Source organism: Lepidochelys kempii, chromosome 1 (genome assembly GCF_965140265.1).
Source record: "Lepidochelys kempii isolate rLepKem1 chromosome 1, rLepKem1.hap2, whole genome shotgun sequence".
In the NCBI taxonomy this organism is placed as follows: domain Eukaryota; kingdom Metazoa; phylum Chordata; order Testudines; family Cheloniidae; genus Lepidochelys; species Lepidochelys kempii.
In genome coordinates this window covers 297,536,584-297,564,317 of record NC_133256.1, presented here as the reverse complement: position 1 = coordinate 297,564,317, position 27,734 = coordinate 297,536,584, and the positions used below count along the sequence as shown (strand labels likewise).

General features: G+C 40.8%; 1 protein-coding gene across 3 annotated transcripts in view; it reads left to right on the top strand.

Moving 5' to 3' along the window:
* Positions 1-27,734, top strand: part of CNTN1 (contactin 1) — a 432,541-nt gene that overhangs the window by 363,986 nt on the left and 40,821 nt on the right. For all 3 annotated transcript variants that reach the window (XM_073328045.1, XM_073328044.1, XM_073328043.1), the window contains 4 exons: positions 3,451-3,554; positions 12,454-12,640; positions 15,831-15,943; positions 17,117-17,273. In XM_073328045.1, coding sequence (XP_073184146.1) covers positions 3,451-3,554; positions 12,454-12,640; positions 15,831-15,943; positions 17,117-17,273 — 561 coding nt within the window. The remainder of the gene's footprint in view (positions 1-3,450; positions 3,555-12,453; positions 12,641-15,830; positions 15,944-17,116; positions 17,274-27,734) is intronic.

The window sequence follows — 27,734 nt, the reverse complement described above, 5'->3', positions numbered from 1 at the left end:
TTTGAACGCCAGCAAACATACACTGCAATGCTTTGTTGTACAATGATTCCTGAGTACGTGTTACTGGCCTGGAGTGGTAAAGTGTCCTACCATGAAGGAGGCAATAAGGCTGCCCTCCCCAGAAACCTTTTGCAAAGGCTTTGGGAGTACATCCAGGAGAACCGTGAATGCCAGGGCAAAGTAATCCTTTCACATGCTTGCTTTTAAACCATGTATAGTATTTTAAAAGGTACACTCACCGAAGGTCCCTTCTCCGCCTGCTGGGTCCAGGAGGCAGCCTTGGGTGGGTTCGGGGGTACTGGCTCCAGGTCCAGGGTGAGAAACAGTTCCTGGCTGTCGGGAAAACCGGTTTCTCCGCTTGCTTGCTGTGAGCTATCTACAACCTCATCATCATCATCATCTTCTTCTTCGTCCCCAAAACCTGCTTCCGTATTGCCTCCATCTCCATTTGAAGGAGTCAAACAACACGGCTGGGGTAGTGGTGGCTGAACCCCCTAAAATGGCATGCAGCTCATCATAGAAGCGGCATGTTTGGGGCTCTGACCTGGAGCAGCCATTCGCCTCTCTGGTTTTCTGGTAGGCTTGCCTCAGCTCCTTCAGTTTCATGCGGCACTGCTTCGGGTCCCTGTTATGGCCTCTGTCCTTCATGCCCTGGGAGATTTTGACAAAGGTTTTGGCATTTCGAAAACTGGAACGGAGTTCTGATAGCACGGATTCCTCTCCCCATACAGCGATCAGATCCCGTACCTCCCGTTCGGTCCATGCTGGAGCTCTTTTGCGATTCTGGGACTCCATCATGGTCACCTGTGCTGATGAGGTCTGCATGGTCACCTGCAGCTTGCCACGCTGGCCAAACAGGAAATGAGATTCAAAAGTTCGCGGTTCTTTTCCTGTCTACCTGGCCAGTGCATCTGAGTTGAGAGTGCTGTCCAGAGCGGCCACAATGGAGCACTCTGGGATAGCTCCCGGAGGCCAATACCGTCGAATTGTGTCCACAGTACCCCAAATTCGAGCCGGCAAGGCCAATTTAAGCGCTAATCCACTTGTCAGGGGTGGAGTAAGGAAATAGATTTTAAGAGCCCTTTAAGTCGAAATAAAGGGCTTCATCGTGTGGACAGGTGCAGGTTTACATCGATTTAATGCTGCTAAATTCGACCTAAAGTCCTAGTGTAGACCAGGGCTAAGTTTTCAAGGTCAAATTATACCCATTGCAGCCACTAAAGGGGCTCAGGTTACAAAGAAACTCCTTCCTTCCCTAGAGCACCAGGACAGAAGGGACCCAAACTTGCGCTGAGGGTGTCAGGGAGCTCCAAACATTGTCTACAACATTAGCTGCCCCAAAGGAGAACGCATCTGTGCACAGCCATGTCCCTGTCCACCCAGCACATCAATAAGCAGGGACTGCAGTGTAACCCAGCATACACCTTTCCAACAGGTGTAGCAAGAGGCAGTGCATACCATGTGTTCCTGAGATCCCTGTAGGCATTTGGACTTGTATAGTTGTGAAGATTCCCTGTAGTTCTACCCTACACAGAGCCATATGGAGTTTACCCTCTCACTGCCCTGACAGCACCTAATTCCACAAAGTTTCCTTTATAGAATAACTGAACTATGAGCGATAAGCAGAATGTTTTTGGTAAAGAATATGTCTTGTGAGGCAAACTGAATTGCTTTTTTTTATTGGTAGAATTACAGAATTGGAAAATGACAAATGGAGTGGATGTCATGTATTTGAACTGTAATGTGAAAAAAAAAACTGCAAAAAAATTAGAGTGTAAATACCAAATAAGAAGCAAAATTAGTATTATTGAAGGGGCCATAAATAAGCTTAAGAGGATGAAATATGAAAGGTAACATTTAGATTGTCTCATGAAGATAATCACTCTGACAGTAAGAACTATTTGGCCCAAGGGAAATGATGGAAGCCCTGTGACTTGGGCATTTAAATCTTGGGCATTGGACAAAGCACTACTAAATGGCAGAACGGGAAGCAATCTTGCATTGGCATGGAGATGGACAAGATAACCTGGTCTTTTCCATCTCTAATGTCTGCACAGCTATGATTCAGCAAATGAAAAGGTTACAGACAGTTAAGGGAACTTATCGAATGTGTTGCTAGAGATTGCAAAGCTACATAATCATGATCTGTACGTTCATTGCTACTGAGTTATGTGTTTTATCATAAAGCTATATATATGTCTAATTATAATCCTAGACATCTTTATTCATTTTAGTGCACTACTTTTATTCTGTGCTTCCATGTGTTTCATGCAAACATGTATGTAATGAAATTGCATTAGCACTAGTCACACTTAGTACTAAAACTTTAGATTGTGGTCTTTGTGCTTACTTAAATGTTTGTAGTTGAGAAAATAGCCGTAGTATCAGTGCATTTTTTTAAAAAAGTTATAAATTTGAATTATTAACTGTTAGTGAAAGACAATTAAGAAGAGTAACTTTGCACATAAGATTATTTTGTTACCTTAGATACTTCTCATAAGAAATGTAACTGATTTTTTTTTCTGAATAGTGGCTGTTTTGATACATAGTTGACTTGATGCCCAGTTGGCAGATTAAATGTATGAAAGCTTTCCTGTGCTGAGGCAGCAGTGGCTGTCTGTTGCAACTTGTTTCAAAAGACCCATAAAAGAGGAACTGATCTTAGCTTGAAAAATTGAATCTTTCATAGATTATGTGGCCTGTTTATGCATTTTTACATTCATTAACTCCTTTTAAATGCAAGCAATAGAGTGAAATTGGCAGCTTCTTCTAACTAAACTAGCACCTATTGTTTTAGGCACTACAAGTTAATTTTTAAATAAAAAAAGCTTTTCACATTAAAATGGTCTGAATTGTGCATTTGGCAATGCAAGGTCAGATTTTTAAAGTTAAGCACACATAAACATTTGCATGTGTCCAATTTACATGCACAAATACCTGATATGAATGCACCTGCGTGGTCAGTTAGACACACAACTAGCCCACTGCATCATAATTATCTGACTTGCATGCACATAATGTATGTTATATCTGCATGCATAAGAAGCAAATAAATATTTGCATGCAATTGACTTTGAAAATGTAGCCTACAGTTTTTAATATGAGAAACACTATACAAGCTAAGTAAAAGATCACTGATTTTTTGGTTCTGTTTTTATTTGAGCCTATTTTTAGTTTATTAAACTTTCACTTTGGAACCTGCTAAAGCTAATAAATAATTAATATGGGCCTAATCCTGAGATCCTTACTCCACTTTTTCTCAGTCCTGTCTCAAACAAATACCCAGTGAAATTAGAGTTTACCTAAGTAAGAGCTAAGTAAAACAGGTTAAAGACCTCAGGACTCGGCCTTTTGAAAATGAGAAAATAATATGAAATATTACAATGAGAAAAGACCATGCAAGTAAATATAACAATGCACTTGATGGGATTGAATGTTTTCCATTTCCAGCTCCAAGTGAAAGGCCTAGAAATGTGAATGTAAAAGTCTTATCGTCTTCTGAAATCTCCGTTTCCTGGGAGCATGTTTTTGAGCAATCTGTTGAAGGATATCAGGTGAGCTCAGCAGTGACACTTATAAATATCTTCACATTCATTGAAACACAGTAATTGATTATGCACGGGCAATACACACTGTCACATTTAGCTCTTAATGCTCAGCATTAATTGATGTTTGCTGTACAAATTTGATTCTCTACCTATTAGATGTTTCATATAACATATAATTTTTTTATATTAAAATACAAGACTTTTGGTCAGATTCCCCTACTTGTGTAAGTTGAGATAGTTCCATAGAAATCTTCAGAACTCCATAGAAGAACTTTGCCAGTTGACACCAGTAAAGGATCTGGCCCATAAATGTCTCAAAATGTGTTCAGAATAAGTTTTGTGTGCAAATATTTGCTGTACACTGTAATGTCTTTGTCAGTGCAGAAACAGACTTGTAAGTAACGAATGGCCCCGAGAATTTATAGTACCTTGGAAACAGATGCTGCAGCCTGTATATAGTCAGTAGAAGATGCAGAATCCTGTGATTTTAATGTGCAGGGTGGAACGGGATTTGAGGGAGTCTGTCTGCATCTTCTGCTTGCCATCCAGCATTGGTGCACCCTAGCAAGAAGGAATGATTTGGGAACAGGGCAGGGCCACTGGGTCCACAACAACTCAAATCTACCAGCAAAACCTTTTCTTATTCTTCTGCAAAAAATGGGCACAACAGCTAGAGGGCTGTTTAGATGCAGAAGTGGTCATGGAGCAGCCCAGCAGAGAGTGGGTTTCTTCCTGCACATACACAGTAGCTGCTGGAGAACTCTGCTGCATACAGTCTGTTTACTTCAGCTGTGCTCTGAGAAAAGGATTTGGGTCTTACTAAGTTAATGACTTGCTTTGCAATTTTAATTGTCCGATGTATGATATTTACCTACATGCTGCAAAAAGAGCATGTGCAAATGCAGAATCAAGCCTCATAGAATGTGTCAATTAGAGGTGTCCGTTGCCCTGTGAATCCCAGTGGGGTGTTAATTCCAAGATCCACTGCTCTGGGGGCAGGCTCATCAACATCACCTCAGCAGAGGATTCTGTGTGTGTCCCAGCCTACCTACCCAAGCAGATGTACATCAGCTGTTGGGGGGAATATGGGTGGCCCCCCCTGCTGCTCATGATGGGAGAAGGAGGTATCATCCTACGGGGGAGGGGAGGAGGAACCTTTTCACTGCCAGTGAAGGGTAGTGGTGGAGCTACGGCATGGGGGCAGGATCACAGGACAGAGCTACAGGGAGGTCTCTGTCCTGAATTGTCTTAATCCAGGCCTGGAAGAGGGCTAATTTGATCAAAGTAAAGTTGTTTAAAAACTGGAGTGCATACTCTCGGATTTTATTTATTTATTTATTTATTTATTTATTTGCCTTATTGTCCATTTCTAATACAATTTCTAAAAATCCCTAGTTAAATCAGAATACTTTCTCCTTTTCATTTTAATCCTTCACATTCCCTGAAAAATGCTCTCTAAAAGACCTAACTGGCACCATGTATTCAGGAGCCGAAGAGTTGGGGATACTGAGAGAAAGTAAAAAGAAAAGGAGGACTTGTGGCACCTTAGAGACTAACCAATTTATTTGAGCATAAGCTTTCGTGAGCTACAGCTCACTTCATCAGCTGCAACGCAGCATCACGAAAGCTTATGCTCAAATAAATTGGTTAGTCTCTAAGGTGCCACAAGTACTCCTTTTCTTTTTGCGAATACAGACTAACTCGGCTGTTACTCTGAAACCTGAGAGAAAAGTAGTTGAAGGCATTTTACCTGTGATACTAGCCTTTTCACACCAGGAGGAGTCAGGTTTTCTTGACACTAATGCAAGCTCTCATGACTACTGCACTAGCAGTGATGAGTGTGAACTGATAAATTTTGCCATTACTCAGCTCAGACCTAAATGAAAGCTAAAATATGAACTACCTCCCTCCATACAGAGAATGCAAGATTTATGAGTTCTTGAAAAAAAAGCTGCTCAGTACATACAGTTCTAGTGGGTATTTATATTTCCTGCTTCTTACATGTAGTAAATGTATTGTTTGACTTTTATTATACGGGTTTATGGTTATGAAACTGTTTTGTGGGTTTTTTTTTAACTAGGCACTAAGTCTCCTTGCTAATATCAATAAAGTATATTAAATGAGTACAATAAAATAGGATTTTGTAGCTTTAGTCATATTTCTTGGAAACGACATAGATAAATATGAAAGATTTGGTTGCAAATTCCATGATTCTAGTACTTAAGCTTTATTGCTGCTTTATTTTGTAGCATACTTGTGTTGTGCAACTGGCCACCATAAAATATTTGTTCTGTTATTATAAAGAATATTTCTATACTCTTTTTCATGTCAAACCCAGACAAGGATTATATAGGACTTCTTTCTTGATAGTTGTAAAAATCTCTCTCCCATGCTTACAAAGGGTTAGGTTTTCTGCTGTGCAGTATCATCTGGGCACACCAGAGGCACGGGACCACAGGGGTGTTTCCCTGAACCTAAGGATTTGCAGGCTGTGCTCATCTATGATGGCATGCAATGGCCCCCCACTGGGCCAGAGATTATCAGACAACCCCCTCCTCAGTCTGGGCTCAACCCTTCCAGTGAGAGCTGGAGTTGTGTTGGCACAAAACTGGCAGTGCCCACTGAGGAGTCCCTCACCCTGGGGATTCCAACTTGGATAGATCTAGGACACCACAAAAAAGAAGGAACTGAGCCCAGGAATTTGACCCAAAATCTTTTAATCATAGAATCGTAGAATATCAGGGTTGGAAGGGACCTCAGGAGGTCATCTAGTCCAACCCCCTGCTCAAAGCAGGACCAATCCCCAATTAAATCATCCCAGCCAGGGCTTTGTCAAGCTTGACCTTAAAAACTTCTAAGGAAGGAGATTCCACCACCTCCCTAGGTAACGCATTCCAGTGTTTCACCACCCTCCTAGTGAAAAAGTTTTTCCTAATATCCAACCTAAATCTCCCCCACTGCAACTTGAGACCATTACTCCTTGTTCTGTCATCTGCTACCACTGAGAACAATCTAGAGCCATCCTCTTTGGAACCCCCTTTCAGGTAGTTGAAAGCAGCTATCAAAACCCCACTCATTCTTCTCTTCTGTGAGACTAAACATCCCCAGTTCCCTCAGCCTCTCTCATAACTCATGTGTTCCAGTCCCCTAATCATTTTGTTGCCCTCCGCTGGACTCTTTCCAATTTTTCCACATCCTTGTTGTAGTGTGGGGCCCAAAACTGGACACAGTACTCCAGATGAGGCCTCACCAGTGTTGAATAGAGGGGAATGATCACGTCCCTCAATCTGCTGGCAATGCCCCTACTTATACATCCCAAAATGCCATTGGCCTTCTTGGCAACAACGGCACACTGTTGACTCATACCCAGCTTCTCGTCCACTGTAACCCATAGGTCCTTTTCTGCAGAACTGCTGCCAAGCCATTCGGTCCCTAGTCTGTAGCGGTGCATGGGATTCTTCCGTCCTAAGTGCAGGACTCTGCACTTGTCCTTGTTGAACCTCATGAGATTTCTTTTGGCCCAATCCTCCAATTTGTCTAGGTCCCTCTGTATCCTATCCCTACCCTCCAGTGTATCTACCTCTCCTCCCAGTTTAGTGTCATCTGCAAACTTGCTGAGGGTACAATCCACACTATCCTCCAGATCATTTATGAAGATATTGAACAAAACCGGCCCCAGGACCGACCCTTGGGGCACTCCACTTGATACTGGCTGCCAAAAATGAAAAAATTCAGTTTGTGATGCAAATTTAATGAACAGACTGGGCTACTGAACAAGCCGGTGGCAATGAAGGATGTAATTTTGCATATTACTTTAATTGAACCAGAGTACAGAATGACCAGGGAAGAGGAAAAAGAGTAGCAATCAAGTGCTCCATAGACATTTAAAGTATTTGAAGTATACAAGAGACCCACGGATTTTGTAAAGGGGGCAGTATTAGTGTCTCAGCACTCAAGGGAATAATTCATGGTTTCCAGAAATAATTATCATGACCCAAATATATAGTCATGTTTGTATCCTAAGTAGATAGGTAGAGAAAAGCTGTACAGACGTCTGAGTTTAATACATACAAATCACATTGTCACCGTCGTTAAATCTAAGTCATTTGAACCAAGATTCAATGTATTTGGGATTTAGGTTAATTTAATTTTTAAATTATCTTATTCCTGCAAGGGATTTGATCCGCATCTCGGTGGAGTGGCTTAAAGTTTCATTCCTTTTTCTCGCTCAACTTGTTTAACATCTCTATATTACTTATTTTATTATACACCTAGTTGTACAGAATGTAGATGAATTGGAGGAATATAGAAAGTTTCTCCCAGGTGAGAGGGATTCAAGGAGTTTGGGCAGCTGTCCATTGATCAACAAAAGCCTTAGTGTGTTCACCATCCCTAGCTAAAACATTCACTTAACAAATCAGATTATACCAAAAAACGAGCCCCTGGCAGTCACTGTACAGGTTTGCGTTGCATGGCAGCATCACCACCACAATTATCATTAATTAGACCATAAGTAACAGACATTTGACCACCTACTACATCACAGATGTCACTTTGCTGCAGACTCAGGCCCATTTGGAACTTCATGGCAGAAATGGAGATAGTGCTTAGATCCACTTGTTCCAATTGCACAGGCCCCAACCACTTAAGCCAAAGGAGAAGTACCTCAAGCTGTTAATAGCATAGGGCACACAGTTGAGGAGTTGTGGTTCTATCCAGTAGAAGGCAGAGGCACATATACAACACTTCATTGCAGTATTATGGAATAAAAATACTATGCTGAGACAAAGTAACTATTTAGAAAGATATGCAATTCTCTATACCAGAGAGAATCTCTGAGAGATGCATATTGTTTCTCCACATTGTAATAATACCTCAGTAAGGAAAAGCCTGGATATTTAAAAGATTGACATAGAAGTAATTTTAGTTCATATTTTAATAAAATAAGACAGTGATTCAGTCTTGTCATTTTAAAGCATAAACATGAACATTTGCTCTCCAGTATTTAAGCACCGCATAAATCTCTGCTTTTTCTGTAGAAGCATGGAAATATGCAAATATCTTGGTGCCCTTTGCAAGGGATTCCTACGCCAAGAGCTCTGGGCATTGTCTAGGTAGAGTGCTGAAGTGACCTGGGTCTGAGTTGGGTTAGGCTTCCAGTTTCTCCCAAATTCTCAGCCCCCCTTTTCATTGCTCAGTTCACAACACATGCTTCTCAAACAGGATAATCATAAAACTGACGTTTCCTAAGCTTAAGCTAATGCTGTTCTGTCAAATATCCAGCAAATGTGACCAGCAACCATCATCACTAACCCCAACCTTTCATAGACTTCAGTTCTTGCCTCCAAAGAACAGGGAGCCTCATTGGGCCCAGTCAGTGAAACTGTTCTAGAAATGTCACACATAGATCTCCCAGATGGCAGGACACAACATTTCCTCCAAGTCCTGATTTAGTTCCCAAAAGAATGTATTAACATTGTGTGTGTATTTCATCCTAAATATATTTCAAGAAATGCTAAGTGGTGGCTGCTACTGGACTAAATTTCCCAAACACTCTGCAGCATGTACATTTCTATAATTGGAAAAATACATGTGCTTGCATGCTGTAAACCATGTTTAAAGTGGGAGCCAATTTGGTCAGCGTATGCATGTGCAATTATATCTACATTGTGAAAGAGTTGGTGGAGCCACGATGGTAATCGTATGTTTATAATGATCATAGTATGGACAGCTTGTATTATTACTATTGACGGGTAAATTTATATAAGCATTGACAATGCACTTTGATGAGTAAATTAAATTAGGAAAGCCTCAGTTCAATTATTTTGGCTGCTAAAATGCCCCGCTATGCATTTGAATTAGAAGGGAAGCCCTTCTTCTGTCTCACCACTCATTCAGATACAGTGCATACCTGGGGGTAGAAGAAAGTTATAGCTTTATTAAACAGTTTAACTTAAACACTTAAGAAAAACATCAATCCTTTTCAAACAGCAAGTTGTACCATTATTTGTGAGTGGGAGAGTTGCTGCAGTAGGAGCTGGAGAAACAAGCCAACGCAACCTCTCCCAACACATTTTTGGAGTCTCCTTAAAGTGAAATATCTAGGAAACAAAACTAATGCCAGCTGAAAAGAAGACTAAGCCTGACAGCAAAATAGAGGTGCTTATATTATCAGAACATGCTATATCAGTTCTCTTTGAGGCCTCCTAGATTATAAAGCCAGAAAGGATGATTGTGACCTGGTCTGCCATCCTGTATAACACAGGCCATGAGACTTCCCAGAATTAATTCCTGTTTGAACCAGAGCACAGCATTTAGAAAAACTTCCTATCTTGATTTAAAAATTTCCAGGAATGCAAAATGCACCACAACCTTTGGTAAGTTGTTCCAGTGATTAAGTACCCTCACTATTAAAAATGTGCACCTCTTTTTTGTCATTTGAATTTGTCTAGCTTCAACTTCCAGCCATTGGATCTAGTTATACCTTTGTCTGCTAGACTGAAGAACCTCCAAGGAAAGGTTTACCTAAAGGATGAAATAGGTTAATGTTATTACTAAACTATTTCTTAAAGGAAGGCTTAAAAGGGTTCTGTTGTAATATCCTCTAAAATAATTAACAAGGAAGGTGGGAGCAGAGCAAAATTGCACAGACTAAAAGTACTTCAAAAACAAAATGCTATGGACCTCATCCTCCACAGCTTGTGCCTTGTATCGTTGCTTACACCTGTGCAAACTGTTCTACCAGTTGATACTGATAATGTTTTACTCTCACCTGTGAATGATTCTACAAGGCAGTGGTGAATCAGACTCTATGTAGTATCACCAAAAATCATTTCATAGTGGCCAGGATTTGTAATAAGTGGGTACCTTATATTTCCTTCCTAAATATGTGTTTTGGTGCTTAAATAAATGACCTCCTAAGTGCAGAGGGAGCTGTTGGGTGGTCAGCACTTTAGAAAATCAAGTCAACTTATTTAGTTGCCTACTTATGGACTCAGGAGGCTAGTCATAGGCATCCATTTTTGAAAATCACAGACAATGTATCTTTAATAGAGTTGTCCTGGCTATTTTGTGTGGATATGTATGAGACAAAAACACGGTAGGATGTTTTTTAAAAGTACTATTGATAACATAGCGAACCAAAACTTGTTTTTGCCCGCAAATAGCCTCAGGGAATGCATACAAAGAATAGGGGATGAAAGGGGGAGCATCCACTGAAGGGGCACTAAAGAAACCATCATAGGTAGGTGGAGAACCAGGAGAAGGCAGTATCTTGCAAGCTTAATGAGAATAGGGTGTTAAGTAGGAGAGGATGATTGACAGAATCAAAGAAGCTGGTAGGTCAAGGAGAATGAAGATGAAATAGAGGCCCTGAGATGAAGAGGCTATTAGAGTAATTGGGAAGATGTGAGTGTTTGCATATGTGTCCGAATTCTACTGAGAATGGTTTTAGTAGAGTGGAAATATTGGAAGGGATCCAAGACACAGTTCAAGGAGAGGACGTGAGTGCATTGGTTTTAGACTGCACATTCAATGAGTTTACAGGTAAAAAGGAGAGGAAAGAGATTGGGTGGAAGAGGATATAAATCCTGTTCACTTTCTAATAAAAATGTCTGTCAACCCGGTGATGACCCAGTATTAAAGCCACGAGTTGCCCCCTGACATCGGCATTAATGGACTGGTCTGAATATATTTCTCAAATGTGTAATTTAAGTGGATATAAAAAAAGAGGGCAGAGGAGAATTTTAAGGGGAAGGAGAAGAGGAAAATAGGGAACCTATACAATGTAGGTTGTGGAGTGCTTTTCAGTGTTTTCCCCATGGTCTTATGTGGTTTAATAGTGATTAATGGTATTGGGACGGGGAGGGTGAAATAAAAGATAATAATGCACAATATATTTAAAGAGAGGGAATTATAGCAATTTATAAACACTCATAAAACATTAAATACTATAGAAAAGTCACTGTTAAATATTAAGTTTAAAAACACACAAAACATTTCACACTTCTTCTTTAGTCTAACCATTAAGCTTCATTACTTAGCTAAAACACCTCCTAAAAGACAAGAGCAGGTAAGTTCTGATAACAAGTCAGTTTATTAAGTATGTGATAGTGCTTTGATGTCTAAGTTCAATGCATGTTCAGTCTGTTAAACACAGTTCCCAGAGGAATGAGCAGGAAATGGATATCAGGTTGGGTGTTGTAGATCCCTTTTGTTTGTTATACCTTGTTATTGTGCTGTCAAACTGCTTTGTCAGTTGCTCATTATAACCTTTAAATCATGGAAACAAAAATACTGGCTGAATGTGATAAAAATTATAGTGGATAATAAATTTTAGTAAAAGTGTTTTGAGCAGCATCTTTTATAAAGAAAGAGGGGTCTGTCCAGCTTGGGCTGGATAGGGCATACTGTATGTAGGGAATGAGAGCAGAAGAAACATATGAATTAGTTGCTTTTGTAGGGATTGTATTAACTAGAATGCCATGAAGTAGGAAGTGGAGTGTCCTGTACAACTTAGTCAAAGGTATCTTTGCATTAGAGAGTACATTGTGACCTAGAAAATGACATTACAGTTGAACGTAAAATTTTCGAGTATAAAAGAGCAACGGCAAGAAAGCCCTGTTCTAAGAAGGCCCAATCCTGCACCCAATTATGTCTATCACAAAATTCCCATTGGCTTAATTGTGTACAAATCAGGTTCATGAGTGCAAAAGTTTCCACATCAAATCTGAAGTGTTTTCTGTTTCTTGATAGGATCCTATCGCTTGGATTAATATAAGGAGCAGCAATTAGCCAGAAACAGACTTTATTGTTTTAAAATTATTCTGTGCTCCAATCTACAGTTTCTGTAAGATTTCAGTATAATTAATTACACCAAATTATCACTCAATCCAACTGTGTACAGATTCGTTACTGGACTGTTCATGATAAAGAAGCAGCTGCACAGCGGGTGCTAGTGAGCAATCAGGACTACTCAACCAAACTGGAAAATTTGAAACCTAGCACCCAGTACCACATAGATGTCTGTGCCTTCAATAGCGCAGGGTATGGACCACCCAGTGGTGTTGTTGATATCGTAACAAGAAAAGCACGTAAGTAAAGGCGCTTTGGATTTATTTCTAAAGTTCTGTACTTAGTTACTATTAGTTTGTACTTTGCATATACTAATACTATAATTATTGGGTCTAACACCATATTGTGACAAAGTGTGAATGTTCTTAATGTTTTCTCTGAATACTATGTGCGTGTCTCAGTTTCCCCTATGTATTACTCAAGTGGTGGGATAAGGGTGCGTGATCATTGCAGAGACCCCTAGAAGGCATATGTGACTCCTGACTGGGTGCAGAGAATGATTGACACACTGTAGCCTAGCAGCTGATGGCAGGGCACCCTCCTCTGCAAGAATGAGCCAGAGGTATTGGTGCAGACCAGGTGACCTGCTTGCCTGGGAAAGAACCAAAGGACAGAGGAAGGGCAACAGGCGTGTTTTAGACTGGGCTGCTGGAAGCTGGACAGTCTCTGGGCTGGAGTCTCAGGGGGGAGGTTCAGGGCCTTGGAGCTCTGGGTTCCCCTCCCACCAAAATGGACTTTGCTGAAAGCTCCTGATTTCTGTGCTAACAAGGTCTGTTCTACACTGTGTTCCTGTCAACTAATGAACCCTTCTGTTTTACAATGCTGGCTGAGAGTCACTGCCAACTGTGAAGTTGGGTGCAGGGCCCTTTGGAGGCATGTAAGACTACCCCAAGTGTCCCTTCCAGGTGGACTTGCTGCAGGGAGTTCATGGTGTGAACAGGGGTGCTGGACTCTGAGGTCAGACCCAGGAGAGCACCGAAGCTGAGCAGGCTTCTTGCCCTGGGGACAGCGTGCCCTGAGAGGAGACACGCTGCATCAGAGTCCTGCCTGACTTCATTCAGAGTGGTTCCAGAGCACCGAGACTGTGACTCTGAGACACTGTAGTGGGGTGGGACTCACCCCTGTGGCGCCTCCTGCTGGTCGTCCAGTGAATTAGCGTTTCCAGCCTCCGGAGTGCCCTCTGCAGGCTGGTGTCCCAATTGCCACTGGACCCCAAGTCCCTCCCGGACCCCGGTGCCCCTTTTAGGCCAGGGTGCTCTCCCCTGGCAGTACCCCCACAGATCTGGGTCTCCTCTCCCCCCTGCCCTGGGGAACCTCCATCCTCTATCCCCACCTCGCCTCAATCTTTGGCTACTGCCAGTCACCAGCTATCCCCTGCTCCCTGCGGCGGACTGCAATATAATTGCCACTCATGACTGGCAAGGAGGGTCTGGACCTGCTGCTTCTGCCTACCCTTGGGCTGCCTTCTCCAACCCCAGTACCCTTTTCCTAGGCCTTCCACAAGGCCTGCAGCCTGGGGGTTTCCCAGGCCGGAGCTCCTCTGGGCTTTCCCCAGCCCTAGGTACCCTGCTCAGCTCCCAGCAGTCAGGCCCCTCCCTCTCAACATCCAGAGCAGGAGTCGGCAAACTTTCAGAAGTGGTGTGCTGAGTCTTCATTTATTCATTTTAATTTAAGGTTTCGCATGCCAATAATACATTTTAACATTTTTTAGAAGGGGGATGTGGGGGGTTCAGGGGTCAGGGCTGGAGAGTGTATGTGGGGGTGTAGGAGTCAGGGCAGAGGGCTGGGGGTGTGGGCTGGGGTCATGGGGGTGCTCCCAGCCCCCTGCCCTGAGTGGCTCATGGCAGGGGGCTGGAGGGGATATGCCCTGATTCCACCCCCTTCTCCAAGTTCCCCAGAGCAGAGAGCGTGCTGCGGCTCCACTTTTCCCTCTCCCCCACTGTAGCAAGGGCCGTCAACTGATCGGCCGCAGGGAGGGAGAGAAGGAGGGGCAGGAACCCAGCAAGCTGGGGGAAGAGGCGGGGGGGAAGGGGAAGCTTGCCTGTCCTGCAAGGAGAGAGCGGTGGGCGGGGGGCAGAGATGAGCAGGCTGGGCCGGGCAGGATTTTTAATGGCACGCTGCTGTCTGCCGGGGTCGCGTGCCGTCTTTGGCACGCGTGCCACAGGTTGCCAACCCCTGATCTAAAGAGAGACTGTCTCCTCCTGGCCCACTGCCCTCTTATAAAGGCCAGCTGGGCCTTGATTGAGGCGTGGCTGCAGCTGTGGCTGTTTCCCCAATCAGTCAAGGCTTGCTCTTTCCCTAGCAGCAGTCCTCTCGCAGCCTTAGCCCCCTCCCAGGGCTGATTTCAAGCCCTTCAGGGCAGGAGCGGGTGACCACCCCGCTACAGACACATACGCACACAGTTTTCCCAGGGGGCTAAATTGTGGCACTAACACAAGCCCCCGGTATGGGGCAGCAAGTAGTTGTGGAGGTGTGGCTCTGAAGAGGCTGTTCTCCACTCATCGCTGCCATTTCAACCTGGATATCTGGCACAGTGGAGTAAGGGGCATCTCTACAGCCATGCAGGACAGGCCATGATCTGGTCCAAGAGGAATGTAGGCTTGGGTCCATAGGTTATAACCTCAAGCAAAGATTTTCACAGAACTTGTGGTGCTTCAGTGTTTGGCTCCCTAGCTGGAAACACCTTAAAAGGGGACTGATTTTCAGAATGTGCTAAGCACCCACCCTTTGAAAATCAGGCCTCTTCAAGGTGACTCAGTTTGGGCACCCAGAATCACTAATCACTTTTGAAATCCTTTCTGTAACATAATTAAATAATAATGAAGTTATGAGTGATATTTAATTAAGGGCTGTGTTTCTTTATTTAAAAACGTGCTTGGATGGCCTAAAAAATGTATGAGAGTAACATGTGCTTTGTCAATAAGGTAAGCAGTATACTATCTGAGTCAGACCTGCAGGGAGCATATGTTTGGATAAGAAGATTCCATTTTACATGGCTACTATTCTAACTATAATTACACTTTGTGCAGGAAGGCACTCTGATTACCACACAGATAAGTGCGATAGAAATGCTTTTATATAATTGTTTAAAGCTTTAAATTCAGTGAATAAGTATAATTAAGCTAAATCCTGGGAGGTTCTGGACATAGATGACTGCAAGGAAACACAAGCCCAGTTCCACACAAAGGGATAGAAATTGGCCCCATCCGTTCTGGCAAACACAAATGCCAAACCCACAGGGAGCCCATTGCACAAGCCATGCAAAAATGCATAGCTGGAGCCATAGAACTGCATTCCAGGAGAGAGACTGTCCCACATTCACAGAAAGGCCAGCCATAATCTTTCTTTTTAGAAGGATCATTCAAATGTAAATGAACGTTTGTGAAGTGTCATTGTTTCTGCACACAACATTTTATGTTTATTTTTCAGCTCCAAGCCAACGTCCAAGAATTATCAGTACAGTCAGGTCTGGTTCAAGATACATCATCACCTGGGATCATGTCACGCCAATGTCAAATGAATCTGCTGTTCAAGGATACAAAGTATGATCTATAAAAATAGTTTCTATCTTTCATATCCTGCACGCAGTATATCTTATTGTCAATATTGCTAGCTACTTTGCCTCTAATGTGCTTGCATCCTTAGTTTAGACCACGGGTTCACAGTCTAGAGGTCACAACTCCCCTGTCCCCCAATCGTTTTGGAGGAGGGTCATGGACACCCTTCTCTTTTATGCTAAGATGGGAGGGAGCCTAAAATTTTATGTTATAACATAGATCAAAGTATGGAAAAGGCTGAGAATCACCACTTTAGACATACAACAGAACTGATTGCTCCCACAGTGACATGTCTCCCACAGCATACATTCAACAAATTATGCTCTTCTATATTTTTCCCCCTTTCCCAGCATGAATTACTTCCAGCCTACTGTTCCCATCCTCCCTCTGAGAATTACAACCTCCAGAATACCTGTACTTATAAATCAAAGACACTAACAGAACCAGTATATCTAGAGCTGTCCTTAAAGGGACAGCACATCATGGTACATGCAACTACAGTGCAAGCATATCTATACATTATAGGAAGATGGTCAGTTATAGCTATCAATATGCTGAAACCATTAAAAATGGGTTCCTATTTAGTGTTGTTGTTTACTTGGCGGTAATATAGCTACAGTGCTACAAAAATTTTTGTTTGATGAATTGAGTTACTTCCTGTGAATCATTGAAAATGAGCAGATATCTTTTCCATATGTCTCATAAGTCACATGCTAACTTCACATTTATAATAATTTTCAGCTGTGAAACATATTAATAAAAAAGAATAATTGTGCTACCATCTGAGGACATTGTTAAATCATTTATGCTCTAGTATATGGTAAGTTGTATGGTATGTTTTTGTTTTGTTTGCTGAGCTTTAAAGTATTATTCTCAATCATTCTTAACTTGAACCCATATGGAAAATTTATCTGACAAGGAGATGGTATTGTTTTGCCATTTGTTAGAAATAAAAGAGGAAATATCTGCTCTCTCCAAGCTCCTTTACATGATAGCAAGCTGCAAAGCAAACTAAAGTTATTTAGTTTTGATTTAAAATTAAGAATGTACACATAAAATTAGCACCCTAAACTTGTTAATCAAAACTGGAAGGATGTAGTTATGGTATCAGCTGTAACATGACATTTCAATAACTGTACTTGTTTATGGCTTTACAAGGTGCTGTATAGACCAGATGGCCAACATGAGGGCACATTGTATTCAACTGGCGCACATTCAATAGACCTGCCAGTCCCCAGAGATGGTGAATATGTTGTTGAAGTTCGAGCACACAGTGAAGGAGGAGATGGAGAAGTAGCTCAAATAAAAATTTCAGGTAGGCATTTTTTTTTCTTATTGGGAATATATGGCTAGATAAATTCATAGACCAGCAAATGCGCGCCATTCCTGACAAGAAGAGCCTGTGGTAAAACTCTCTCTCTTTATCTCTCTGTGTCTTTCTGTCTCTACAATCTTTGTATATCTGGGGTACCAATTACCATAGTATGTAGTATGCAAAATGCTATTTCAGAATAAGCATAAATGTCATGGAATTGGATGCTGGTGATGCCATCTTAAGGTCCAGATGCTTAAATTTGATTCTTGGTTATTTTTTTTTAAACTTAAGTTGGAGAATGGTGACAACTGTGAGCTTTCTGCCTACCCCTTGGCACACAACCTGTGTAGCCATTGGTATTACTTTTCAGCAACAGCATTATAAAGGCCATCCAAAAAGGGAGTGCTAGGGAGTCTTCATAGAGTTTTACAGATTAAGGTGAGAAGGGACCATTAGATCATCTTGTCTGTATATCATAGGTCATTAAATTTCACCCAATTACTCCTATAACTGAGCCCAACAACTTGTGTTTAACTAAAGCGTATCTCCCAGAAAAGCATTCAGTCTTCATCTGAAGACATTAAGAGATGGAGCACCCACTCCTTCCTGTGGTAGTTTGTGCCATTGTTTAATCAGTGTTTAAATTGTGTGTTGAATTTGAATTTGTCTTGCTTCAGCCTCCAGTCATTGGTTCTTGTTATGTCTTTCTCCCCTACATTAAAGAACCTTTTAGTACCCAGTGTTTTCTTCCCATTAAGTTATTTGTACACTGTAATCAAGTCAGTTTTTTTTGATAAACTGAACAGATTGAGCTCTCTAATTCTCTCCGGTAAGGCATTTTCTTCAGCCCTAGAATCATTTTCCTGTCTCTTTTCTGCACCCTCTCCAGTTTTTCAACATCCTTATTAATATGTGGACACCATAACTGTATGCAGTAGTCCAGAATGAGTTTCACTAGAGTGGTATTGAGCTAAATTACCTCCCTCCTCTTACTCACTACACCCCTGCTTATACATTGAAGGATCTCATTAGTCCCTTTTGTCACACTGGGAGCAAATGTTCAGCTGCTTGTCCAGTGTGACCCCTAAATCCTATTTAGAGTTGTGCTCTGTCCCCTAAATGCTTTCCAGGATACATGCCCCATTGTGTAGGTATGGCCTGTATTCCTTGTTCCTAGATGTATGACTTTCTAATTGGCTATATTAAAACACATTTTCTTTGAATGGGCCTGTCTTCCCAAGCAATTCAGTTTGCTCTGCTATGCCTGCCCTGTCCTAGTCAGATAGGGCGGAACTATGCCGAGAGAGAAAATGGCAGCGTGACTGTGACTGGACCATGCTCATGGCAGTGGGGGAGACTGAAAAAAAGGCATGAGGCTGGGCACTCTCCATTGCTATTCCGGTATATGGACCACAGGGCCAGCATTGCTTGCAGATCCATGGCTCAGACCCTGCCTTTTCAGAGTGCACTGCTGGTTCCGTATCCACAACCTAGCAGACTTTTAGCAGGGAGGTTACTGGTGGCTGTGTGACAGGGTGGTAGCATGCTCCCTATCAGCTCTTCCCTTCCTGGTAGCCCTCTCAGAAACATAATGCTGGGAATAATGCATGCCCAGTCTGTGTACCACAGTGGAGCTTCTAACTCTGAAACCATCAGATGTACATAATAAGCAATGCCATTGTAAACAAAAATGTTGTTCTGTTGGAAGAATGACGTCTTAACAGAGTCCATTGGGCTACTGAGAATAGCTGCTTTGCTAAAGTGCAATGGGAGTAAACAAAGGTAAGTTATAGCACACTTATTTCTGCAGTTAATTTAGTTATTAAAAGCACAACAAAAGATTTTGACTTGCAAATGTTGTGTTTGGAAGCCAAATATACATATATATATAAAATGTGGAAATACAGATTCTTTCTATTCTACCCCTCTTCCTCCTCGTTTTCTCTCTCTCCTCTTTTCATACTCTCTTTTTTAACTCTCCTCCTCCTTCTCACGGACCTAAAGAAAAAAAGCTCAGTCATAAATTTAAGAGGGAGGTGAATATTCAGGAGGAGAATTTGCTCTTATAAATAAGCAGATTCCAGTTTGAAAGATGTACTGTTTTAGCTTTAGTATAAAGGAAGTTTATCAATTTATATAAAAACGCACATTCCTTTACACTGAGTAATCTGATATTGAAGAACTTGACATAAAATAATCAGCTGCATATTTATTGAACTGCATTTCAGAACATTTACCATAATCAGAGTAAAATATAGGCCTACTGTCTTTTGTTAACCAATGTCTGGTGTTTAGTGATTTTTTTTTTACCACATTACAGTGAATTCATGAACTACACAGTTTTAAACTCTATATTGAGATACCACAACCAACTGAAGACTGGAACTGCTTGTTTAACCGTAGGAGTCAGTTTCTTCAGCTAATAGCAGGCTGATCTAATTTTTTTAAAATACACTAAAGGTTGGCTTTTTTCTTTTTAGTCTCTAAAATGCTTTGCTGATTACAGTATGTTGTCAGAATGCAGATATTAATGTAATCCCAGCGTTAGTCTGAAATGCTGCAATGAATACAAATCAAAACCATATTGTGCCTGGTTATCCTCCCACTTACGCTACTGTAATTAAATTGGTTTCAGTGAAGTTACACCTATTTTATGCCAGAATACGTTACAGAAGAATCCAGTCATAGACTTTTAAATGACTTCATTCTTCGTACTTCACGGTATCTTCACTTTCTTACAGTACTTTCTTAAATCTCATTCTAAATGCCTAAGTGAACACAGAATAATTTACATACTGTATGCGTACAGAGAGCAAAATCGTAGCATTTCTGCTTTCCCCCACTTAAATATATATCGTTTTTTTTCATTGCCAGAGGCATACTTTGAAATTCTGCAAAATGTTTACTTGTAAGTATTCATATTTTTCAAAGCAAAATACATGAGGGTTTTTTTGCAGCCTCAGTAACTCATTCAACATTTAAATTTTATTTTATCTTTTAATTCGGAATTTCTTTTTATGCTACTTAATAGGAATAGTAATATTTATTGAAAAGCCCCACAAGCCAGAGTCTGCTGACCTGGGGCAGAGGTGGCTGTGCCGCGGGTCTTTTATTGCAGTGTAAACATACCCTCAGTCACAAAAACACACAGTTTGTTTCTTTCCCACCACGTGAACCTTTAGTCCTCTGTTTCCAAACAGGACAGGGCGTAGCACAGGTATACCGCAAGAGGAGGCTTTCACACAGCTTCTGTCCTCCACGGAGCTCACCATCTGTGCTTCCCCTGCTCCCTGTTCCTCCAAAGGATAAATCCTCCCAGTGACTGTGCCAATTACTTCAGTATCCCAACAGTTCCCACCAAGTCTCAGTAATCCCCTCTAGAAATAGGTTAATTGGCTCCAGTTAAGCCTCCAGCCTTCGCTGTGCTGCAGCAACCTAACTAAGCAGAGTGCTACCGATAGAACTGTCACGGTCTGCCACATCTATGGTTGTGGTATTAAAAAGATTAGGTGGAGAAAACAGCTAGATCCTGTAAGGCAACTGTTATATGGCCAATTTTATGGTTATAAAATCCGATGAAGACTTGGACTGTGTGACTGTCCATTATAACAGAATTTGGAACTCATTAATCATTAGTTACAGAAATGTAGCAAAAAATGTTCTATAAAACCAATAACATGATTTCAAAAGTGCAGTCATACTAAAGAACTATACTTCTCACTATTGCATTTCGCCCTTGATCTCACGTTTCACAACAAACTAGGAGAATGTACAGAATAACCTCATACTTCGCTGTGTTAATGCTTCTGAAACAGACTGTCAGATTCGCTAAACATTCTCTTGTCATTTGGTTTTATTTCTGGTGCATTACAGATACACTAAGTACCACTGCTGTGTAAATTTTTGATACATCCAGTTCTAGTCCCATTTAATAAGAGAATTAAGGTTTGATTGTGTCACATTTACACCACATTCAGTTATGGAACAAGCATGTTCTCAAACAGACATGCTGCTTTTGAATTTCAATGTCTTATATTTTCTCTTGTATTCAAATTCAGTAACAGGAAGGACTAGGAAAACATGTGGTAATAATACCACATTCTACTATGGTCTAGTCAGCGTTCTTTTACATTATTCATGACAGTGTTTATTTTGTTGTTCATTTCTAGATTAAAAAAACCTTGCTATGTAGAAAAAGTTAATAACAGAGCTCAATACAAATTAATTAACGAATACCCATAACACCCTGTGAGGTAGTATTATTGACTCCATTTCACAAAGAGGGAAACTGAGGTAGAGAGATTAAGAGACTCTTTAAGACCACAAAAGCAATTAGAATAAGGATTAGAATTCAGAAAGTCATCATGGTTCTCCCAGTCATGTGTTCAGACTTCTAAACCAAAGTGTTGGTCTGTCTCCTTCTGAATTCATCTGTGGTATCCTATTGTACAGTACAATTAAAATTACATTCAGTTTTGAAGTATGGTGTAATATGACTGATAGATCAATTATCTGCAGTGAAAGTTCAGCTGGGAATCGCATGCCACTGCATAAGTGAACAGTTATGTCATAAATATTTTGGGTGAAAGATTTCGGCCAGATCTACAGAAAGAGCCATTTTTTAAAAATTCAGTTTTAAAGTTTTCCTCCTCTTGTATCTTTTTTCCATGATTTTTTTTTCAGAAAGTCACATTGAAACCATTATTTTTATTTCCCCCGTAAGCACATTGGTTATTGCTGGTAATTGTGATTTTAGGGCTAGAGTTAGCAACTATGAATTTTTGCATAAGTAGACCCCTAAATTGTCCCAAACCAAGTGGTTAATAGTGCTGTAGCTATTGAGGGGTAACTCTGAAAGATTGTTGTCTCTCTGTACATCACCTACCTTATCTGTAACTTCTTTTTTGTGACTGTGGTCTCTGATTTTGAAATGGTAACATGAGTACAAACAGGTAGAGATAGACAGCAGCCTACAGAAGGTTAGTAACTCCTTTATTAAACCACATTAACAGTTATTGGAAATACAGTAGTCTCTCTCACGTATGTTGAGCTGTGGCCACTTCCTCACAGTCTACCTCCTTCAAACAACTTTTCTACATTCACACTTCCTGTGAACCTGCCAGACAGGCTACAGGTCCCATGAGTCTGTGTGGCACTGTAGTTCTTTATAGCAAAGATTAAGGTAATCTGCATACTACTTGAATGGAAGGACATAGGGGAGTTGGAAAGAGAATGTAGAAGAATAGTCTGTTTGAAGCTAAATGCAGTGCAGAAATATCTGAAGAAGAGTTTGCTGGAAAAAGTAGGAGTCTTGTTTTTGAGCTGAACAGAACATGCCTTGACATGTGTTCAAATAAAGAAAGAAAGAAAATAATGCTCAGCCAGAGCCAGAGGAACATTGGGAGCAGAAAAAAAGAGGTCCATTTTGACAATTCCATTAGTGACTGAATTCTAGTGAAATCCCCCTTGCAGGATTAGCCTCAAGGTTATTACCAAACCCTTCTCTTTTTCCATCTCAGTAGCAGAAGAAGTAGATTTGCAGGATAACCAGGAGGACTAACAAGAACAGCGACAGGAAGAAGGGGATTTTAAAGAAATCCTCAATGCTGTTCAAGAATAAGTTTTCTCTTGAATTTAAACTTAGCAGAGGAATTGATCATGATGAGAACTCATCATAGCATACTGTTACAATAGAAAATAATTGTAGAGTTGGTATAGGACAGAGAATAGATATAGGACAGGCAAATATAAAAATGCCAAAAATCAGAAATGATGAAATGATGTCTGTATTTTAGGAAAGTACAGAAAACTCTACTATTAAGAGCTTTCTTTTAGCAATCCAGCTATTTCTGGTTGTAAAAGTTTCACAGATAGATCATTTAGGACAAAATTCTAGTATTAAGTCTGAAAGATGCAGTTGGACTCCAGTATTATGCGCTACTTGAATGCAGATTTTTTTTAATTGATGACAATTTGTATAATGAAGTTACAAATAGCACCAGATCAACCAAAGTGAGGCCTCGATCCAATCAAACCAAAGTGCACCCACAACAAACCAAAGGACCCCTGCAAAAGTGCTTGTGAATTCCTAACCGATTCCTAACCATTATTTTCTGACATTAGTTAATAATAGATAATTATTAGTAGACGGCCTTTTCTTATAGTAATTTTTAAAATTTTAACATTATCATCTTGTCAGCTGGTAGTAGGTAAGTCTTATGGGAACCAAAAATGTAACCACAACCAGGTGACACAATGTTAAATGTTATTTGTTCCAATCTATACTGACTGCCAAGTCATGTTTAAATCGTCTTTTATTTAACATGATTCCTTGAGGCCATTTTCTAATATGAATTAATTTTCTAGTAAAGAGAAGCTCAATTATTTGCAATATGTTTGTAACAGGAAGTAAAATTTATCACCAAAGTTGTTGCTTTAGGACCTGCCTTCCTCCCTCTGTTTCTTTTTTTTCCTAACTGACCTTGATGTGGCACACTGAGTGCCTTAAACTCTGGATTGGTAATGGACTCTTGTGGCCGTGTCTGCAATAGGAAAAAAAAAATTACATTTGTAACACATTAGGTACCATGTCAACTAGCAGGTGTTAAAATCTTAGAATAGACAAGTTGTAGTTTTAGTATATATTAGCCAGTTGAGGTAAACTCTAGCTGGGAGCTATGTATTAAAACTACAATTTGCCTTGCCTACAGTAGGATTACAGTTAGCTAACACTTGTAAAAAACCCATCTGTTTTGCCTCTGAAGACCAGGCCTATGTCAGACAGTCAGATAGCTGACTGAAGCATCTCATGATTGTAGAATTCAAGGAGAAAACACTCCATGCACATGCTATGATTGAAGATTTGTCTATGCTCCTATCTCTCCCCATTCTTTGTATAGAGAACCTAGGCACCTAATTTAGGCTTTGTGAATCCCAATGATTTTTGAAGCATCTAAAAATTAGACCTGATGTTGTTCAGTGTCACCATGCCTAAGAGTCTTCTTGTGAATCGAGCTACCGGTGTTGAAGAGACTTCAGTTTACAGTTATTGAGAAACACTTGAGCTCTGAGAGAGGGGGACAGGAAATAAGGATTTTGAAGGATATGACGCTGTGGACATTATGGGTTTTGAAGGGTTATTTTTTATCTATTTTCAATGTTTATTTGCATTTTCTTATTTGGCTATGGGAGGAAAGGAGACTTTACATTTAGAATGAATTTGTGAAGGCAGTTACTTGAGAATGTTTGAGAAAATATTAGTGCTTTAATATATACATCAAGGAATGCAAAGTAGCTCAGTGAAGTAGTTACAAGAATTGGGTTTTTACTTGGTTTAAGGAATTCTTTGTCAGAGCTCCTTTACAAGTTTATGGGGAAATGATTGATACATTAAAAAATAAGCTGCACTGAGAATGCTGAAAGGTGCCTTGTAAAGAGCTGCAGGCATAGGGTCCAGTAGCTATGCTAACATATTATACGAGGGAGGTGTTTTTAGCTTATAGGAAATAGGGAGAAAAACAAATATTAACAGTAAGGGGGTATCTGTGAGTGACTTTGAGGGTTCTATTTTTAGATGTGGAATGTAGACTTCAAGAGTGAAATTAAATTAACTACTGTGCAGAGGTCCAGCAAGCCACAGCACACTTAAGTCTCATTTATGCCTATTTTAGTGTTAGGGGAGAGAGATTTAGTTGAGAATGAACTTGGCTCTCTCCAGAAGATATCACTTTTTCTTTTTCTTTCTTTTTTTTTTTCTTGATTAACAAAATTTTATATGTTCTTTATGAATGGACAGTTTTTCCAGTAAACTTGGTAATATTTGTTGTTATCAGGCCATTGTCTTTATGGAAACTGAATAGAATGATCTCTGTTATCCTCTATGGCTGATGGAATTATCTCTAGATTTACAGTGGAGATTTCTGATTTTCTTTTTGAAAATAATTTAACCAAGGAAACTGATTTCTCATTGTTAAAATATACATCTCATTGTTAAAAAATAAATCTCTATATCATTCCTAAAGTGAGAGAAAATACAATATCATTTACAGTGGGAAATAATCAATATGAATGCAAATTATGGAGTAATTTTCTGATCATGTAGGGGCTTAAAAGGCCAGAGGCCAGGGCCAGCTCCAGCGTTTTTGCCGCCCCAAGTGGGAAAAAAAAAACTTGCTGCCGAACGGGGAGGCGGAATCCTGCCCACTGAATGGGGAGTCGGAGTGATGGTGCAGCCGCCAAGTTGCCGCCGGTGACCAAAGAAGAGTCACGTCATTATGGCCGAGCGCGAAACGTGCTGTGATGGAGCGGCTGACGAATTCCCGCCGCCGCCGAGGGCGGATTGCCACCCCAGAGCCCGACGTCCTGCCGCTCCTTTACATTTGCCGCCCCAGGCACCTCTTTGGTTTGCTGGAGCCAGAGCCGGCCCTGCCAGAGGCATTCAACAGTGAATATACGTTTTCAGGGAAGGAGGCTGCTATTGATAGGACAGGATTCTGCTTTCTTCCCTTAATTCCCTAGTATGAAAAGACACACAGGAAAGAGAGGAATGGTGATGGAATTGCTATAGCACCAGTAGATTGAATGGCAAGTAGAGACAAGTGAGTTGGATCTCAGACATAGCCAGGAATCTCTTCGTCACTTTCATTAAGACATAACTGCTCTAGATAGAAATAAAAATACAAGAAATAACAGTTGCTCAGTGGCCTCATGATGGCCTACTGAAGGTTTAGGTCAAAAGAAAACCTGTAGTTGAAATGAAAACACCAATCAAATAAGGCTTGCAGGGAAAAGGTAAAAGGGTAAGGTTTGCAGAAAATCAAAATGAATAAATGGCAACCAAAGAGGAATAAAAAGCATTTTATAAATCAAGGGGAAAATAGTACTGGGGGAAAGAAGACTCAGTAATACACATGGAGGATGAAATTAATGGTGACTCAGAAGAGGCTGAGGTGCTGAATTTTTATTTGTTTTAGCATGTCTTTAACAGGGAAAGTTATAGAGAAGCATGAGCAACCAGTAGAGAAGGCTATTAAGGGAAATAACTAACTTGCCAAAGAAGTCTAAAGAAATGAGTCCTTCATATGAGCACTTTATTTGAACTATTAGAGCATTCCCAGGAAGCAGCGCTTAGCACCCTCATCTGAGAGATATTGCATCATTCTGGATGGATGTGGTTAAAGAAGAGAGTCTAGAAAGTCAGACTGATATCTTGGAAAATGAGGACATTAACAGAGCTGACTCAGACATTTATGAAAAGAAAAGTACAGATTGCCTCCATTCAAGAGACCAAATTGAAGGGAACGAAGACAAGAGCATTGGAGAAGGCTATAAGCTACTACTATGGCACATCGAATAAGAGAAATGTAGTTAATATAGTTTTAGGGCATGGCCCCATTGTTTATGCTGCCTTGCAGGTCCAACCGGCAGTGTGAATTCAAGCAGGACTACATTAATGTGAAGTAGGAACGTTTTAGTTAACGCCTGCAGCATCCATATGGGGGAGTTACAGCACCCCTGTAATCTGAACTGAACAAGCCCTTAGACAAAGTGATGCAGGAATTTGTAGTGATTATGACTGGTGAAGTGACAGGATAATTTTGGTTAAGATAGCTATTGAAAATGGTCCCCTAAATGTAATACGTACATATGCACTCCAAGTGGAATGTGATTGTGACGTATAGATTATTGTTGCAACCAAGGTCCTGTGCTTGCACCAGGTCTTGTACAGAGGAGGTCAAGTGGGGTGTCTTGGAAAGGTTGTAGTTTGATAGTTATGACTGTGATGTCTGTATGTGTGTATCATTTTTGTATTTGAAGTTATAAGTATTGCCTATGTACTTGTATCTCAGTGTGTTTGATTCTAAGTAGTCTCAGTGAAGCTTTTGGTCAGCTACTTGAGAAAGGACTATTCTCAGTAAGTGCTCAATCAAGAGACACTTAACTGACAATGGATTTTGGGAGATACCAAGCCACATCTAAGTTTTCCTGGGAACGTTCAAACTAACATGTAAACAATGGCGATGGCCTGCAAAAAGCTGAATCATTCATGGACATGTGACTTGCCCAGGTGGCTACAAACTCCATCTTGTTGCTGTGATTTTTCCCAGGAGAACAAAGGGGTTTCCACCCACAAGGGAGAGAATATAAAAGGCCCTGGAAACCCCTCCATTTTGTCTTCTGCTGTCTCAAGAGATTGCCTCTCCTCCCCCAAGCGGTGCCTGAAAGAAACTGGAACATAGGACAGTAACTACGGGGCTGTGAGTGATTGCTGGACCCAGACTAGGAAGGAGTCTAGTCTGTGAAAGAAGCTTATTGGGACATCTCTGAGGGTGAGATTCACCTGTATTCAGTTTCCTACTGTATTAGGCGTAGATTTGTGTGTTTTGTTTTATTTTGCTTGGTAACTTACTTTGTTCTGTCTGTTATTAATTGGAACCCCTTAAATCCTACTTTTTATACTTA